Source organism: Tachyglossus aculeatus, assembly GCF_015852505.1.
Source record: "Tachyglossus aculeatus isolate mTacAcu1 chromosome 12 unlocalized genomic scaffold, mTacAcu1.pri SUPER_6_unloc_3, whole genome shotgun sequence".
In the NCBI taxonomy this organism is placed as follows: Eukaryota; Metazoa; Chordata; class Mammalia; order Monotremata; family Tachyglossidae; genus Tachyglossus; species Tachyglossus aculeatus.
Genome location: NW_024044830.1, coordinates 4,914,526 through 4,934,402, shown reverse-complemented (window position 1 = coordinate 4,934,402; position 19,877 = coordinate 4,914,526). Strand labels below are relative to the sequence as shown.

The window sequence follows — 19,877 nt, the reverse complement described above, 5'->3', positions numbered from 1 at the left end:
ATGGTTGGTGATTGTCCAGACATCAGGTCTAGGGAATGGGTGGGGATGTCCAGGCCTCAGAGCCATGGAACAGGTTGGGCATCAGAAAGCAGCCAAATCTAATTTGCTTCCCCTTTCTCCTCAGTCACCTGAGAGTCACTTTCTTACCCCTAAATGGAGAGACCTTCTCCCACCTTCCTGCCCCGCTGGCCCATGGAGTGAAGTGAAGCTGGCTCCTTCAATACATCTGATTAGGCCTCATATATTACGGGGAAACTGGGGCCAAGTAGCATTTTGTCACTGCTGTCTGGCTGGAAGGTCTGCAAGGGAAAGAGGAGATGGGAGGACCCTGCTTAGCAGAGGGGAAAGGGGAAGGCTTGAGCACCATCTGTCCCTGGTGAATTTCACTTTGACCTAAACTCAGCTCTGTATCTTTGACTCTCTCACTAAACATGTTTTCCCTGTGATAGGGCATCTCCTTACCATCAGCTTTAAAGCACTCAATCACCTTGTCCCCTCCTACCTCACCTTTCTATTTTCTCCTACAATTCAGCCCGCACGCTTTGCTTCTGCAATGCCAACTTTCTCACTGTACTCTTATCTTGTCTCTCTCCCTACCAACCTCTTGCCCACATCCTGCCTCTGGTTTGGAATGACCTCCCGGTTCATATCTGACAAAGACTCTCCCCACCTTCAATGTCTTATCGAAGGCATTTCTCCTCCAAGAGGCCTTCCCTGATGAAACCTTCCTTACCTCTTCCCACTCCTTTCTGTGCTGCCTTGACTTGCTCCCTTTATTCATCCCCCATCCAAGTCCCACTGCACTTATGTACATATCTGTAATTTTATTTTTTATATTAAAGTCTATTTCCCCCTCTAGACTTTAAGCTCCTTGTGGGCAGGGAATGTGTCTGTTATATTGTTGTGTTGTACTCTATCAAGCACATAGTACAGTGCTCTGCACACACTAAGCACTCAAATACGATTGACTGGCTGAATGACTAACTCTAAGTTGGCCATGGAGCAGAGACAGAAGAGAAAGAATTAGTGGGAGAGTGAGTCTGAAAGAGAGAGGGAGAGGAAGAGAGAGAGAAAGAAAGAGAAAGAAAGAGAGAAAGAGCGAATGAGCATGTGAATATAAGAATGAAATAAGGAAACTCTGGAGGTGATCTGCAGGAGCACAAGTCAATGCCTACTCCTGCTTACCACCCGTACAATCTGAAAAAAAGCATGTGCTCCCTGAAACTCTCCATGATGCCCTCCAGCAGATTTCACCCGGACCAGTTTAGGAGGGGAGGTAGAGTGGTTCACAACAACCATATCTGACCTGTTGGCTCTGGAAGGCATCCAGGCTCCTCTCACAGCATGCCCATCCTAACAGGTGGGCTGGCAGTGGCAGGAGAGTCAGAATCATGCCAGAACAAGATCGGATTGCCACGTAGTACCTAGGCTCCAGGTATGGCCTCTCCCTACGCCCCCTCATCAGCCAACCTAGTCTTTCCAGGCCAGAGAACTGCAGAAGAAACTAAAGATGCGGAAAGTAAAGATGGCTGCAGCAGGTAGTGTCTGAGGGGATGTAGGTGTCCAAGGTGGGGAGGTGATGTCGGGCAATGAGGACTTCTGGTTAGCTTCATCTCCTCCTCATCCCCTCTAATGTTGTGCATGTGTCAAAGTCATCTTGAGAAGGTCCTGTTTGGATGCCAACTTAGTAGTGTCCTAAGCAGTAGCCATGTTGGTATGATTAAGATTACTACCGAAAGAGGGAATGGCTCAGGTTGCATATCTCTGGAAGGTGATTTTGAGCTGTCTCCCTCTCCCTCCTTTATGCCACTTATTCCAGGACTGCAGCTCCTAAAGTACCTCAATTAATCTGCCCAGCTAGGGACCCTTGAGTTGGTAACTTTTGGCAGACGGTGTGGGGAAGGGAGGGAGAATTCCTTTAATTTTCAGTATCTGGCTCTCTCTACCTTGATTGCTGCCACATCTCAGAAATTGTGCCTATGTTCAGAGGGACCAGGAAGATAAATGTGACAGCTCTAAAGAAAAGCAGAATGATCAGGGTCTCCCTACAGAAACACTAGTTCCTAGCTGATTCCTGCCAAATACTCCGTACAATGTCATTGTATTACACTGGGTGAAAAGCCTAACACATGCAAAGCATTGCATCTGATTGTCCTGTCCTAATGCCAGTCTTTATGACTACATAAGTGTTTCTGTGCAGCTTTTGATGAGAGATGTAATCACCATCTCAAACTGGATACAGGCAACGGGACATCAGGATTTCTTGGTGCTCTTCCATTGTTCTGACCAGAAAAGGGTAAGGAAGATTCTCATTATGACTCCCCACAGATGGATCCCCTTTCACCATCAGAAGCATCATCTTTAAACCAAAGAACAACTCCACGGGAAAGAGACCCTTTTGGAAGGGTATGAGGTTTGTCCAGGCCCTAGGAGTGGGACTAGGAGAGTGGCTGGTGCCATCTAGGGCAAGGGCCAGGTACAGCCTCCAGGACAGCCCTAAGTGTTGAACTCTGTCCTCGTCGACCCATCCTTTCCCTGGTCACCTTGAGTACTGTATTAGCCTCCTTGTTGACGTCCCTACCTTCAGTCTCTCCCCACTTCAGTCCGTAATAGTTCACTCTGCTGCCCGGATGACTTTTCTACAACAGCGTTCAGTCCATGTGTCCTGACTCCTCCAGAACCTTCAGTGAATGCCCACCTGTCTTCGCATCAAACAGAAACGCCTCCCCATTGGCGTTTCCCCAAGCACTCAGTCACCTTGCCCCCTCCTACCTCAGCTTGATACTCTCCTACTACAATTCAGCCTGTACTCTTTTATATTGTTGCAAACCTCTCGCCCACATCCTGCCTCTGGCCTGGAATGCCCTCCCTCTTCATATCTGAAAGACAACTACTCTCTCCACGTTCAAAGCCTTAATGAAGATACATCTCCTACAAGAGGCCTTCCTTGACCTTCTTTTTTTCTTCTCCTACTTTCTTCTACATCACAACATCAGAACGGTGGCCACATTAATTTTCCTTCCACACTTGGTCCAAGCCTGGGAAGATTTATGCTGAAAGCCTGCTGTCCCCTTATCATAGGAGATGGATGCAAAATCAATAGCTGCCTACTCTCCGCAGCAGTACCTACGTCTGCTCAGAATTTTCCTCAGAAGCGGGTCATAGCCTCCCCAACTCTCCTGTCACCAGCCAGAGGCATCCTCTGAATGATTAATTGTAATTCAGTCATGCAAAGCAACTCAATTCTGATGGTTGGGCTATAGCAGCAGCCAGGTTCAGGTTTAAAGAATATTTTCAGAGCCAGATTAATGGCTCATGGTTGCTTTATGAGGACCTAACTAGACTTCAGCTGGTTTAGAGTACACAATTGACTAGCTGTGGCAGCAAATCAGGAGCCCAGAGCCCAGGAGTATACTGTAGTCTGGAAGGAACCAAATTCTGCAAGCCCAAGGGAAAAGAACATTATTTTCTAGGTGCAGGGGGGCGGAGGGAGAGTGTGCTAGCATGCAATACAGGGAGGAAAACAGGACAAGGAGGACTTGCCCGAGGGCTGGCCAAGATCTGAAGACAAAAATGATCACAGGATACTTTTTCAAAGAGTTTATTTTAGCAGTAACAGTTTGGTCAGACACTGGCTTGAAAGAGGCAGTTTCATGATTCTGAAAAACACTTTACAAAAGTACTGCAGCACAAGATTCCCTCTGTAAACTAGGCTTTGCCGTAAACTTCCCTAGAGTTATGTGTTCGTAAGACTTCAAACCTATTCTTTCTACCTATCCAGGATGGTCTTGTGCTCTTGAAAAACTGCAGAAGGCACTTGAAAGCTGTTTTAGGACTTGGTCAAATTCTTTTGCTTGCTGGTAAGGTGTTGCTGCACTGGGCATCGGTGCAGATATCACTATAGATCATCATGGTGTTGGGATGTTTCGTTGATGACCTGTGAATAACAAGTTGAGGAGAAGGACCACGTAATGCGTGAACAGCTGTCTGATGGCAGAGGTATGAGATTTAGAAACCTAATCAGATAACTCATGCATGTTAACCTGGTGCTACCTGCAGAACCTCATTTTCCTTTGGAGAAGCTTGGTTTCTCCGTTCTGACAGCTTTATTTCCCAGAACGATGGGTGCAGGGCTTAGGGACAGTCAGAGCTGCTGCCCCCAAGACATTGAAAATGACAGTGGTTCCAAGTGGATCCTTCAGGCAGTAGGATCTGACAAACGCTAATTCACATTTCAGAAGCATATTCAGTGCAGGAGAGGCCAAAAGGCATCTGGAATCCAGCCCGAAGCTAGAGGCTAACCAGGGGAGCCAACTCATGAACACCCAACAATGCTGTGGTCTTCCTACCTCCTAGGGAAGGTGTTTGGATGACTCCCTATTACCTTTTGCTGTCTGGGCATAGATTAATTGGGACTTCATGCTCCAGGGACACTGAGATGCAAAGGCTGGCTGCCCATATAGGGCACTGGCCCTGTAGAGTGGGGCTCAGTAGGGTATATCCTGGGGGTCCAGCAGTGAGGTGAAGTGAATTGTCTTTAGGGTCAGGCCAGGGTCAACTGGCTGAACTTACAGAGAGTCAAAATGCTTGTATGTGTGTGGGTACTGGGGACAGGGAGAAGAGATGGGCCAGGGTAAGGAAGATGTCCCTCTGACCTTGTATGCCCTTCCCAGCTAGCCCTGGGAACGGATCTCATGAGACTCCTTTCCCAACACCCCTGGCTGGGTGTGGGGCATATTGACAGTGGCGCATAGGTCTTTCATTTCTTTCTGCAGAACCCTCCTCTTCTCCCCTACTCCAGCCCCTTGATTTAAGAAATTCACGTACCTACCTGTCCATCCCTAGTTTCAACAGTCTTGAGAAGGAGTGTTCTCTTGGGATGGGTGTCCACTAGAGGGTGGGAGTCAATGTTGGTTTCTGAAAGATGAGAATAACAATTTGTCCAAATGAGAGTTTAATGGTCCCTGAATATCACCCAAGAGTTCTCTACAAAGGATTAAGAGTCTTGTGTTTATTCCTGTTGAGAATTTCTCTCTTTCACCTGGCACCATCTCAGTGCCTTGGGAGGTTTAAAGAGTTGCCAATATTGGTTTCGTGATCAGCAATCCATGTACACAGGCTGTGTGAACTATTGATTACAAAAGTGAATAGCTATTCACAAAATAGGGATTTTGGGGCAGTAATGAAAAAGTTAAAAAAAAGTTTAATCAACTTTGTTGCCCACAAAAATGAACAGTTACGAGCCTAGGGGTAGTCAATGATCACGATCAAGTCAACGAGAACATTGGTATTTAGCAGTACAAACTATTCAGGAGTTGCGGGGTAGATTTAGTCAGGGTACATCTTGATTCTGACTAGTTCCTTTTGTCCTAATCAATCATGTGACCGGCTACTTAGGTGAAAAAAGTCTAAATTTCAGGGGGGTCACATTCTATTATTATCATGTTATTTGTTAAGTGCTTACTATGTGTCAGGGAATGTATTAAGAACTGGGAGGATAGAAGCAAGTCCAGTTGTCCCTTGTGGGGCCCACAGTCTCTATCCCCATGTTACAGATGAGGTAATAAAGGCACAGGGAAGAGAAGTGACTTGTCCAAGGTCACACAGACGATACGTGGCAGAGCTGGGATTAGAACCCATGGCCTTATGACTCTCAGGCCCATGGGCTATGCACTACACCATGTGGGCCACAGTCACCCTATGCATGGTGTGACCGCCACCCCTGCTTTAGTAGCAACTGTGTGAGTGATGAGATTTCTCTAGTTTGACCCAGTAGAGGCATAATCACCTTGCCTGCCAGATTTGAGGGAGGGTTGGTTGCTGCAGTTTGGATGAAAGAGACGAACTCACCCTCTCTCTGCCACCCCTACCCCCACTGCTGGGGCTTCCCCTAAATCCACTGCAGCTTCAACTAGAGACAACCCCCCATTATTACAAGGGAGTTCCAGCTTCCCCAAACACAGGTCTTGGCACTTAGGAGTGTCTAGGGCTTTTTCTGATCAGAAGGAAACTTCTGTGCTTCCCATAAGGAAGCTACCAAACCCGGGAAATGAAATGGCAGTGCTCACCTCTCAGGTTCAAGGAAGAAAAGCTTGGAACTGGCAGGGTAATCCTGTAAAAAGACAGATCACGTTAAGTTGTTACCAGGCAACCCTAAGAATAGATGGTCACCTCCCAGGTTCCCACTCCTCTCCCCTACTTCCCTGCTCTCCTCCCCCTCCAGTAATTTGCGGTAGGTGGCTATCTCAATATCCAGTACCATCTTGACATTCAGCAGGTCCTGGTATTCACGCAGGTGGTGAGCCATCTCTTCCTTCATGTTCTGGATTTCATCCTGAAGGCGGCCAATAGTGTCTTGGTAGTTAGCAGCTTCAACCGAAACGTTTTCCTCCATCTCACGCATCTGGTGCTCCAGAGATTTGTTCTGCAAGAGCAGGAGCTTGGTTATGACCTCATCAAAGACCTGGTGCCCCAAGCGATGCTGCCCAACCCAGTTTGACCCTATTCTGTGGTCCATGGAGAGGCAGAGGTTTCTCAGCATGAACATGGTACCAGATAATAAGAATAATGCCATTTATTAAGCACCTACTATGTGCAAAGCACTGTTCTAAGCGCTGTGGAGGTTACAAGGTGATCAGGTTGTCCCACAGGGAGTTCACAGCCTTAATCCCCATTTTACAGATGAGGTAACTGAGGCACCAGAAGTTAAGTGACTTGGCCAAAGTTACACAGCTGACAGTTGGTGAAGTCGGGATTTGAACCCATGACCTTTGACTCCAAAGCCCACGCTCTTTCCAGTGAGACACGCTGCTTCTCTAAAGTGTATGTCCAAACGCTTGCAGAAGCATTCTTAAGCCACCTGCCAATTGACTATTCCAAGTAATCGTGGACAGAAGAATGAATCATTGTGTTCCAAGTTGACCGTCAGTCAAGCAGAAATAATCAAAGACATGGGGCCCAGAGGTGTGGTTCAGGAATTACTTGGTCTTTCATGCTATCCTAACACTTGGTTAAAAACCTAAACCTCTTTTGTTTCAAACTTGGCTTTAATCACTAGCTTTGATTGCCGATTCCTTCTACATTGGTTAGAAACACATTTGGGATTATAGGAATATATGTTCATGGGTCAAATGGTTTAAATAGTCCTGTTTAAAATGTCCGTTGGGTGTCCTCATATAAGGGGTGGGATGCCAATTTAGGAGGCTAGGATATTAGAGCAAAGCCCATTGTTGGTGTAAGTTAGTCATCACCAAGCAAAGGGGAGAATTTCCTGCAATGCCAACTTCAGCCAACACAGTGGACCTGCAGTATTTCATCCCCCACACCCACACCCTCCAGCGTGTACTCACGGTCCCTTTCAGTGCATCCACTTCACAAGTGAGAGACTGGACCTACCAGCGATACTCATTTGATTCCTGCTTGGCCTGGCGCAGGGCATCACTGTTCCTACTAGCAGCTTCAGAGAGGTCAGCAAACTGTTGAGAAAACATTCACAGTGGACATCTCAACCCCAGGGTGGATCGCAGCCCCTTGGTCCCAAGAGGACAGAGCACCAATCAGCTGTCAACTGGAAAGCTGGATCACCAATGAATTCCCTATTCCACTCTCCTCCAGTCACCAGCGTCACCTCCCGTAGCATACAGCGTGGTCCTGAGAAACCCATCTAGGGAAATAGGTGAGTCCTGTGCATGCCACGGATACTTCCAGAGGGAGCTCCTACCCCCTGACTGCCGGTTCGATGAAGTGAGTGTATGCATGCATGCACCGTACCCCCAATCCCTGCACCCCCTCTCCAGGCAGGTGACCTGTGCCAACTGCTTGGTTTAATCCCCAGAGAGCTGGTTTAGGGACTAGGTTTAGGGTACTGCCCTCAGGGAACACCTTCCCCTAGAGTCACACCTCGGATTTGTGCCATTCTTCAGCTTCATGGACGTTCTTTGCAGCCACATTTTGGTACCGCTGGCGAACATCACGCAGGGCAGCAGTGTGATCGGGCATAGCCACATCCACATCGATTTGGATGTGCTGTTCCTGAATCTGGGCCTGCAGCTCCTGGATTTCCTGGTGAAGAATAAGCAGAGAATATCAGGTTCCTGCTGGCTTCCCTGATTAGATCAGCTTAATTTACATTCCCCGATTAAGAGGAAGCCCATTACCTCGTCGTGAAGTTTCTTCAAGAAGACTATCTTCGTGGAAGGATTTGACTTTCCGCTTGAGATCAAGGCGTGCCAATGAAGCATTGTCAACGTCCTAATTGAAATGAGATCGAAATTACTTATTCTAACCAAATCAACCATTCATTGACTCACATTTGCTTTTTAGAAAACATTTGTTGAAAATAAGCAGAGTCTACCATGCAAAGCATCTGGAAAGAGTTGAGCTGAGCTTTCAAGTCTGAGGTTTGGAATTTGGCCAGATCAATCTGGTTCTCAATTTGGAAATGCCGAGGTGAGAGGCCGTCGTTCTTTGGTAATTAGTCATGTGGGTAGGCCCGGTATCGTGAGAGTCCAAATGGGGACTTCTTTATTGAGACAGATCCTGGGTGGATCTTGTCGGCCCTGGTCACCAACAGGCAGGCAGGTTAGAAAAGCATAGCTCTGGCTCTGATTCTGGCTTCAGAAAGTGAAAAACAGATGTGTCAATCTATCAGTTCAACTTGCTTTTCCCCTTCTTCCACAGGACATCACAGCTTGGAGAAAAGGGAGACCGTGTGGCCTATTGGAACAAGCACAGGGCTGGGAAACAGGAAACTTGGGGTCAGATCCTGGTTCTGCTACTTGTCTGCTGGGTGACCTTGACCAAGACCACTTCTCTGGGCCTGTTTCCTGTAAAAGGGGAATTCAATTCTTGTTCTGCCTCCTTCATTGACTATGAGTTCTGTGGGAAAAAGGTACTCTTTCTATTCTGATTATTTTAACTCTGCCCCAGCGGCTAGCACATAGTGAGAACAACCACAGTGACTGCATATAGTATGGTACTCTGAATACAGCAGGCATTCAATGTGTACTACTGGATGAATGCATTAATTGCAATATAGTGCCTTCTTCCCGCAGATGTAATTTCTCTGACTGCTGCTCAAGCCTTCTCTCTGACTTCCCTGCCTTCAACCTTCAATCTTCTACCCAGATCATTTTCTTAAAAATATTATACTGGGCACATCTCCCCACTCATTAAAAAAACCCCATCTCAGTACAATACTCTGCACAAAGTAAGCTCTCAATAAATACTATTGAATGAATGAATGCATGAATGCCCCCTGCTTTCTACCCCTCTGCTTTCTGCTCCTTTGCTTCTCAGACCCTCTGCCCCTCAGCTCTCTTCCCCCTACCCTTCGTCTCTCCTTTCTCTTCCCCTCTGCTTTCTGCCGTCTGTCTCCACCTTTCTTGACTGTGAGCCTATTGTTGGGTACGGATTGTTGATGACGTTGTACTTTCCAAGCTCTTAGTACAGTGCTCTGCACACAGTAAGTGCTCAATAAATACTATTGAATGAATGAATGCCCCCTGCTTTCTACCCAGCTGCTTTCCGCTCCTTTGCTTCTCAACCCTCTGCTCCTCTGTCCTGCTGACCCTCAGCTCTCTTCCCCCTACACTTCAGCTCTCCTTTCTCTTCCCCTTTGTTTTCTGCTGTCTATCTCCCCCCTTCTAGACTGTGAGCCTGTTGTTGGGTACGGATTGTCTCTGTAGATGAATTGTACTTTCCGAGTGCTTAGTACAGTGCTCTGCACACAGTAAGCACTCAATAAAAACTATTGAATGAATGAATGCTCCCTTCCCCTCTTCCTTCCTTCCTTCCACCTTGCGATCAGCTCTCTTCCCCTCTGCTTTCGGCTCCCTGCCCCTTTGCTCTCGGCTCCCTGCCGCTTTGCCCTTCTGCACTCTTCCCTTCTGCATTCTGCCCCACTCCTCTCTACCCCTTGGTATTTTCCTTCCTGGTCTCTTCCCCCCTTGTCTCTGTCCCCAGAGTATCTGCCCCCCGAAACTCTAAAAGCCAGCTCTCTTCCCCCCGGTTCTATGTTTTCTGACCCGAGCTCTCTGTGGAATGTAGCCAGGTTCCCCAAGCCCATGTTCTCTAGGGAATGAATGTTCTGCCGTCACGACGTGCCCGGCTCCGGGGCCTGGGCCAGTCGCCTGCCCCGCGGTGGGTGGGGGGAAGAGAGACGGGGGACGAACCGCTCCCCCACTCCCCGGAGCGGCTCTCAGCACGGTAGTCCTGCCCCCTGCCAGTTTTGGGGTGCCCCCCCCGTTTTGGGGTACCCCCGCCCCCGGGAGGTATTTAACCGCCCCGAAGAGTTTGGGAGGGGTCTCCCTATATTTCGGGGGCTCTGCACACAGTAAGCAGATGTAGCGCGTCTACAGGTTAAACGTTAAACGCTCCAAAGGAAGAGCCTTGGAACCCTTCCGAGACTTAATATTATTCATTCATTCGATCGTATTTATTGAGTGCTTCCTGTGTGCAGAGCACTGCACTAAGCACCTGGGAAGGACAAGTAGCCTAGTCTCGCTTTGACTAATTCATCAGTCTGCTTGTTCATTCATTTATTCATTCATTCATTCATTCAATCGTGTTTATTGAGCACTTACTGTGTGCAGAGCACTGTACTAAGCGCCTGGGAAGGACAAGTAGCCTAGTCTCGCTTTGACTAATTCACCAGTCTGCTTGTTGATTCATGTATTCATTCATTCATTCATTCAATCGTCTTTATTGAGGGCTTACTGTGTGCAGAGCACTGTACTAAGTGCCTGGGAAGGACAAGTAGCCTAGCCTCGCTTTGACTAATTCATCAGTATGCTTTTTCATTCATTTATTCATTCATTCATTCATTCATTCAATCGTCTTTATTGAGCACTTACTGTGTGCAGAGCACTGTACTCAGCGCCTCGGAAGGACAAGTAGCCTATTCTCGCTTTGACTAATTCATCAGTCTGCTTGTTCGTTCATTCATTCATTCATTCATTCATTCAATCGTATTTATTGAGTGCTTACTGTGTGCAGAGCACTGTACTAAGCACCTGGGAAAACAAGTAGCCTAGTCTCGGTTTGACTAATTCATCAATCTGCTTGTTCGTTCATTTATTCATTCATTCATTCAATCGTATTTACTGAGTGCTTACTGTGTGCAGAGCACTGTACTAAGCACCTGGGAAGGACACGTAGCCTAGTCTCACTTTGACTAATTCATCAGTCTGCTTGTTCATTCATTCATTCATTCATTCATTCAATTTTATTTATTGAGCGCTTACTGTGTGCAGAGCACTGTACTAAGTGCCTGGGAAGGACTAGTAGCCTAGTCTCACTTTGACTTATTCATCAGTCTGCTTGTTCATTCATTTATTCATTCATTCATTCATTCATTCAATCGTATTTATTGAGTGCTTACTGTGTGCAGAGAACTGTACTAAGCACCTGGGAAGGACAAGCAGCCTAGTCTCACTTTGACTAATTCATCAGTCTGCTTGTTCGTTCATTCATTCATTCATTCATTCATTCAATCGTATTTATTGAGTGCTTACTGTGTGCAGAGCACTGTACTAAGCACCTGGGAAAACAAGTAGCCTAGTCTCGGTTTGACTAATTCATCAATCTGCTTGTTCGTTCATTTATTCATTCATTCATTCAATCGTATTTACTGAGTGCTTACTGTGTGCAGAGCACTGTACTAAGCACCTGGGAAGGACACGTAGCCTAGTCTCACTTTGACTAATTCATCAGTCTGCTTGTTCATTCATTCATTCATTCATTCAATTTTATTTATCGAGCGCTTACTGTGTGCAGAGCACTGTACTAAGTGCCTGGGAAGGACTAGTAGCCTAGTCTCACTTTGACTTATTCATCAGTCTGCTTGTTCATTCATTTATTCATTCATTCATTCATTCATTCAATCGTATTTATTGAGTGCTTACTGTGTGCAGAGAACTGTACTAAGCACCTGGGAAGGACAAGCAGCCTAGTCTCACTTTGACTAATTCATCAGTCTGCTTGTTCATTCATTTATTCATTCATTCATTCAGTTAGTCGTATTTATTGAGTGCTTACTTTGTGCAGAGCACTGTACTAAGTGCCTGGGAAGGACACGTAGCCTAGTCTCGCTTTGACTAATTCATCAGTCTGCTTGTTCATTCATTCATTCAATTGTATTTATTGAGCACTTACTGTGTGCAGAGCACTGTACTAAGCGCCTGGGAAGGACAAGTAGCCTACTCTCGCTTTGACTAATTCATCAGTGTGCTTGTTTATTCATTTATTTATTCATTCATTCATTCATTCAATTGTATTTATTGAGTGCTTACTGTGTGCAGAGAACTGTACTAAGCGCCTGGGAAGGACAAGTAGCCTAGTCTCGCTTTGACTAATTCATCAGTCTACTTGTTCATTCATTCATTCAATTGTATTTTTTGAGCGCTTACTGTGTGCAGAGCACTGTACTAAGTGCCTGGGAAGGTGAATTAGCCTACTCTCGCTTTGACTAATTCATCAGTGTGCTTGTTTATTCATTTATTTATTCATTCATTCATTCATTCAATTGTATTTATTGAGTGCTTACTTTGTGCAGAGCACTGTACTAAGTGCCTGGGAAGGACATGTAGCCTAGTCTCACTTTGACTAATTCATCAGTCTGCTTGTTCATTCATTCATTCAATTGTATTTTTTGAGCGCTTACTGTGTGCAGAGCACTGTACTAAGCGCCTGGGAAGGACAAGTAGCCTAGTCTCGCTTTGACTAATTCATCAGTCTGCTTGTTTATTCATTTATTTATTCATTCATTCATTCATTCAATTGTATTTATTGAGCGCTTACTGTGTGCAGAGCACTGTACTAAGCGCCTGGGAAGAACAAGTAGCCTAGTCTCGCTTTGACTAACTCATCAGTCTGCTTGTTCATTCATTTATTCCTTCATTCTTTCAGTCAATGAATTGACTGAATGAATGAATGAATTCAATCGTATTAATTGAGCGCTCACTGTGTGCAGAGCACTTTACTAAGCGCCTGGGAAGGACAAGTAGCCTAGTCTCGCTTTGACTAATACATCAGTCAACCTTCTGCATCACCCTTGCACTTTATAATACGATTAGATTTGCACCCTTTCTTTATTCAGCGTGGCTCAGTGGAAAGAGCCCGGGCTTTGGAGTCAGAGGTCACAGGGTTCAAATCCCGGCTCCGCCGATTAGTAGTCTATTGATTTTATTTTGTTAATATGCTTTGTTCTGGTGTCTGTCTGCCCCTTCTAGACTGTGAGCCCGCTGTCGGGTAGGGACCGTCTCTATATGTTGCTGACTTGGACTTCCCAAGCGCTTAGTACAGTGCTCTGCATACAGTAAGCACTCAATAAAGACGACTGAATGAATGAATGAATAAATGAATGAACAAGCAGACTGATGAATTAGTCAAAGCGAGACTAGGCTACTTGTCCTTCCCAGGCACTTAGTACAGTGCTCTGCACACAGTAAGCACTCAATAAATACGAATGAATGAATGAATGAATAAATAAATGAATAAACAAGCAGACTGATGAATTAGACAAAGCGAGACTAGGCTAATTCACCTTCCCAGGCACTTAGTACAGTGCTCTGCACACAGTAAGCGCTCAAAAAATACAATTGAATGAATGAATGAACAAGCAGACTGATGAATTAGTCAAAGCGAGACTAGGCTACTTGTCCTTCCCAGGCGCTTAGTACAGTGCTCTGCACAAAGTAAGCACTCAATAAATACGACTAACTGAATGAATGAATGAATAAATGAATGAACAAGCAGACTAATGAATTAGTCAAAGCGAGACTAGGCTACTTGTCTTTCCCAGGCGCTTAGTACAGTGCTCTGCACACAGTAAGCGCTCAATAAATACGATTGAGTGAATAAATGAATGAATGAATAAATAAATGAATGAACAAGCAGACTGATGAATTAGTCAAAGCGAGACTAGGCTACTTGCCCTTCCCAGGCGCTTAGTACAGTGCTCTGCACACAGTAAGCGCTCAATACATTGCCAAGATCCGCCCTTTCCTCTCCATCCACACTGCCACCCTTCTCATTCAAGCTCTCACCCTATCCCGTCTGGACTACTGCATCAGCCTTCTCTCTGATCTCCCATCCTCGTGTCTCTCCCCACTTCAATCCATACTTCATGCCGCTGCCCGGATTGTCTTTGTCCAGAAACGCTCTGGGCATGTTACTTCCCTCCTCAAAAATCTCCAGTGGCTTCCAATCAATCTGCACATCAAGCAGAAACTCCTCATCCTGGGCTTCAAGGCTCTCCATCACCTCGCCCCCTCCTACCTCACCTCCCTTCTCTCCTTCTACAGCCCACCCCACTCCCTCCGCTCCTCTGTCACTAATCTCCTCACCATACCTCGTTCTCGCCTGTCCTGCCATCGACCCCCGGCCCACGTCATCCCCCGGGCCTGGAATGCCCTCCCTCTTCCCATCCGCCAAGCTAGCTCTCTTCCTCCCTTCAAGGCCCTACTGAGAGCTCACCTACTCCAGGAGGCCTTCCCAAACTGAGCCCCTTCCTTCCTCTCCCCTTCGTGCCCCTCTCCATCCCCCCCATCTTACCTCCTTCCCTTCCCCACAGCACCTGCAAATATGTATATATGTTTGTACATATTTGTTACTCTATTTATTTATTTATTTTACTTCTACATATCTATTCTATTTATTTTATTTTGTTAGTATGTTTGGTTTTGTTCTCTGTCTCCCCCTTTTAGACTGTGAGCCCACTGTTGGGTAGGGACTGTCTCTATATGTTGCCAACTTGTACTTCCCAAGCACTTAGTACAGTGCTTTGCACACAGTAAGCGCTCAATAAATACGATTGATGATGATGATAAATACAATTGAATGAATGAATAAATGAATGAACAAGCAGACTGATGAATTAGTCAAAGCAAGACTAGGCTACTTGTCGATTGAATGAATGAATGGTCAGCTGTGTGACTTTGGGCAAGTCACTTGACTTCTCTGGGCCTCGTTTCCCTCATCTGGAAAATGGGGGTGAAGACTGTGAGCCCCCTGTGGGACAACCCGATCACCTTGTAACCTCCCAGTGCTTAGAACAGTGCTTTGCACATAGTAAGCACTTAATAAATGCCATTATTATTATTCGCCTCCCCCTCAGCCCCACAGCTCTTATATACATTTCTGCAATTTATTTATTTATAAATATATTATAAATATATATTATATATTTATAAATTGTCCTCCCCCCAACCCCCGTAGACTCACTGTGGGCAGAGAATTTATCTACCAACTCTTGTTACACTGTCTTCTATATGTGCTTAATTCATTCATTCTTTCGATCGTATTTATTGAGTGCTTACTGTATGTGTTTAATTCATTCATTCGATTGTATTCATCGAGTGCTTACTGAGTTTAATTAATTAATTCGTTCTATCGTATTTACTGAGCGCTTACTTTGTTTAATTCATTCATTCAATCGATCGTATTTATTGAGCGCTTACTGTATGTGTTTAATTCATTCATTATATTGTATTTATCGAGCGCTTACTGAGTTTAATTCATTCATTCATTCAATCGTATTTACTGAGCGCTTACTGCATGTGCTTAATTCATTCATTCGATCGCATTTACCGAGCGCTTACTGTGTGTTTAATTCATTCATTCATTCGATTGCATTTATGGAGCGCTTACTGAGTTTAATTCATTCATTCATTCAATCGTATTTATTGAGCACTTACTGTGTGTTTAATTCATTCATTCGATCGTATTTATCAAGCGCTGAGTTTAATTCATTCATTCATTTCATATTTATTGAGCGCTTACTGTGTGTTTAATTCATTCATTCATTCGAGCGTATTTATTGAGCACTTACTGTGTGTTTAATTCATTCCTTCATTCGATCGTATTTATTGAGCGCTTACTGTGTGCTCAATTCATTCATTCATTCGATCGTATTGATTGAGCGCTTACTGTGTGTTTAATTCATTCATTCATTCGATCGTATTGATTGAGCGCTTACTGTGTGTTTAATTCATTCATTCATTCGAGCGTATTTATTGAGTGCTTACTGTGTGTTTAATTCATTCCTTCATTCGATCGTATTTATTGAGCGCTTACTGAGCTTAATTCATTCATTCATTCGATCGTATTGATTGAGTGCTTACTGAGTTTAATTCATTCACTCATTCAATCGTATTTATTGAGTGCGTACTGTGTGTTTAATTCATTCATTCGATCGTATTTATGGAGCACTTACTGTGTTTAATTCATTCATTCATTCGATTGAATTTATTGAGCGCTTACTGTGTTTAATTCATTCATTCATTTGATCATATTTATTGAGAGCTTACTGTGTTTAATTCATTTATTCATTCGATTGTATTGATTGAGCGGTTACTTTGTGTTTAATTCATTCATTTATTCAATCGTATTTATTGGGCACTTACTGTGTCTTTAATTCATTCATTCAATCGTATTTATTGAGCGCTTACTGTGTGTTTAATTCATTCATTCATTCGATCATATTTATCGAGCGCTTACTGAGTTTAATTCATTCATTCATTAGATCGTATTTATCGAGGGCTTACTGTGTGTTTAATTCATTCATTCATTCGATTGTATTTATTGAGTGCTTACTGTGTGTTTAATTCATTCATTCAATCATATTTATTGAGCGCTTAGTGAGTTTAATTCATTCATTCATTCTATCATATTTATTGAGCTCTTACTTTAATTCATTCATTCAATCATATTTATTGATCGCTTACTGTGTTTAATTCATTCATTCATTCGATGGTATTTATTGAGCACTTACTGTGTTTAATTAATTCATTCGATCGCATTTGAGCGCTGAGTTTAATTCATTCACTCATTTGATCATATTTATTGAGCACTTACTGTGTGTTTAATTCATTCATTCATTCGATCGTATTCATTGAGCGCTGTGTGTTTAATTCATTCATTCGATTGTATTGATTGAGCGCTGAGTTTAATTCATTCATTCATTTGATCATATTAATTGAGCGCTTACTGAGTTTAATTCATTCATTCATACTTATTGAGCACTTACTGTATTTAATTCATTCATTCATTCGATCGTATTCATTGAATGCTTACTGTGTGTTTAATTCATTCTTTCATTTGATTGTATTTATTGAGCATTTACTGTGTGTTTCATTCATTCATTCAATCGTATTCATTGAGTGCTTACTGTGTTTAATTCATTCATTCGATCGTACTGATTGAGTGCTTACTGAGTTTAATTCATTCATTCATTTGATTGTATTTATTGAGCACTTACTGTGTGTTTAATTCATTCATTCCTTCAATCGTATTTATTGGGCACTTACTGTGTGTTTAATTCATTCATTCATTTGATCGTATTAATTGAGCGCTTACTGAGTTTAATTCATTCATTCATTTGATTGTATTTATTGAGCACTTACTGTGTGTTTAATTCATTCATTCATTCGATCGTATTTATTGGGCGCTTACTGTGTGTTTAATTCATTTAATCATTCGATCGTATTCATTGAGCCCTTACTGTGTGTTTAATTCATTCATTCGATCATATTTATTGAGCCCTTATTGTGTTTAATTCATTCCTTCATTCAAGTGTATTTGAGCGCTTACTGTGTTTAATTCATTCATTCATTTGATCGTATTTATTGAGCGCTTACTGTGTATTTAATTCATTCACTCATTCGATCGTATTTATTGGGCGCTTACTGTCTGTTTAATTCATTAATTCATTCAATCATATTTATTGAGTGCTTACTGTGTTTAATTCATTCATTCGATCATATTGATTGAGCGCTTACTGAGTTTAATTCATTTATTCATTTGATCATATTAATTGAGCGCTTACTGAGTTTAATTCATTCATTCATATTTATTGAGTGCTTACTGTATTTAATTCATTCATTCAATCGTATTTATTGAGCGCTTACTGTGTGTTTAATTCATTCATTCATTTGATTGTATTTATTGAGCACTTACTGTGTGTTTAATTCATTCATTCATTTGATCGTATTTACTGTGTTTACTGTGTGTTTAATTCATTCATTCATTTGATTGCATTTATTGAGTACTTACTGTGTGTTTAATTCATTCATTCATTTGATCGTATTTACTGTGTTTACTGTGTGTTTAATTCATTCATTCGTTCGATCGTATTTATTGAGCGCTTACTGTGTTTAATTTGTTCATTCGATTGCATTTATTGAGCGCTTACTGTGTTTAATTAATTCATTCATTCACTCATTATTATTATCAACATAGTAGCAGTTTGGATGGTGACAAAAAAGGTTGGATTTCAGTGACGGATCCCGGCTCTGCTGCTTGTCACCTGTGTGACTTTGGGCAAGTCACTTCACTTCTCTGGTCCTCAGTTCCCTCATCTGGAAAATGGGGATGAAGACTGGGAGCCCCCAGTAGGATGCCCTGATCACCTTGTATCCCCTCAGAGCTAAGAACAGTGCTTGGCACCTAGTAAGCGCTTCACAAATACTATTATTATTATTGTTATCATTATTATTATTATTATTATTATTATTATTATTATGAAAACTGAAAGGATTTCGGGCCAAACTGAATACGTGGGATGACCTGATCACCTTGTATCCTCCCCGGCACTTAGAACAGTGCTTGACACCTAGTAAGCGCTTCACGAATACCATCATTATTATTATTATTATCATTATTATTAAAACTGAAAGGATTTAGGGCCAAACTGAATATGTGGGACGACCTGATCACCTTGTATCCCCCCAGCGCTTAGAACAGTGCTTGGCGCCTAGTAAGCACTTCACAAATATTATTATTATTATTATTATTATTATTATTATTATTAAAACTGAAAGGATTTAGGGCCAAACTGTATATATGGGAAGACCTGATCACCTTGTATCCCCCCCAGTGCTTAGAACAGTGCTTGGCACCTAGTAAGCACTTCATAAGTACCATTATTATTATTATTATTATTATTATTAAAACTGAAAGGATTTAGGGCCAAACTGAATACATAGGATGACCTGATCACCTTGTATCCCCCCCAGCGCTTAGAACAATGCTTGGCACCTAGTAAGTGCTTCATAAATACCATTATTATTATTATTATTATTATTAAAACTGAAAGGATTTAGGGCCAAACTGAATACGTGGGACGACCTGATCACCTTGTATCCCCCCCCCCCCCCCCCGCAGCGCTTAGAACGGTGCTTGGCACCTAGTAAGTGCTTCACAAATACCATCATCATCATTATTATTATTAAACCTGAAAGGATTTAGGGCCAAACTGAATATGTGGGACAACCTCATCACCTTGTATCCCGCCCCAGCGCTTAGAACGGTGCTTGGCACCTAGTAAGCACTTCACAAATACCATTATTATTATTATTAGTATTATTAAAACTGAAAGGATTTAGGGCCAAACTGAATACGCGGGACGACCTGATCACCTTGTATCCACCGCCCCCCAGCGCTTAGAACGGTGCTTGGCACCTAGTAAGTGCTTCACAAATACCATCATCATTATTATTAGTAGTATTAAAACTGAAAGGATTTAGGGCCAAACTGAATCCGTGAGTTGAACGAGGGAGGTGAGAGAGACGGGCAGTGACGACAGGAGAAAGAAATCCCTGGTAAAACCCAGATTCTGACCCAAAGAGCCCGAGTGCTTGCCCAGCGAGGTGAGGTTCCGATAGTTTTCCAGCATCGTGTCCCGACAGAGGTTGCGCTGGGTGAGGTCCAGAGGCCGCCACTCTTTGCGGGTGAAAGTCATTGCCATGTCCCCCAATGTCACCGTCCCCTGAAATGCCATGAGGTTCCCGGTCAGTTCACATCGCTCCCGTCCATCGCTCCGAGAACACGTCCACCACTCCGAGAACCCGTTCACCGCTCCGAGAACCCATTCACCACTC

The 19,877-nt window shown here is 43.6% G+C and overlaps 1 protein-coding gene across 1 annotated transcript in view; it reads right to left on the bottom strand.

The window, feature by feature from the left end:
- Positions 1 to 4,868: 4,868 nt before the first annotated feature.
- LOC119921613 overlaps positions 4,869 to 19,877 on the bottom strand; it is a 34,516-nt gene continuing 19,507 nt past the window's right edge. Inside the window, exons 5-11 of the mRNA XM_038741722.1 lie at positions 19,618 to 19,765; positions 8,157 to 8,250; positions 7,900 to 8,061; positions 7,396 to 7,475; positions 6,260 to 6,424; positions 6,069 to 6,112; positions 4,869 to 4,917 (exon numbers count right to left, since the gene is read on the bottom strand). Coding sequence (XP_038597650.1) covers position 6,424; positions 7,396 to 7,475; positions 7,900 to 8,061; positions 8,157 to 8,250; positions 19,618 to 19,765 — 485 coding nt within the window. The 3' untranslated portion in view covers positions 4,869 to 4,917; positions 6,069 to 6,112; positions 6,260 to 6,423. The remainder of the gene's footprint in view (positions 4,918 to 6,068; positions 6,113 to 6,259; positions 6,425 to 7,395; positions 7,476 to 7,899; positions 8,062 to 8,156; positions 8,251 to 19,617; positions 19,766 to 19,877) is intronic.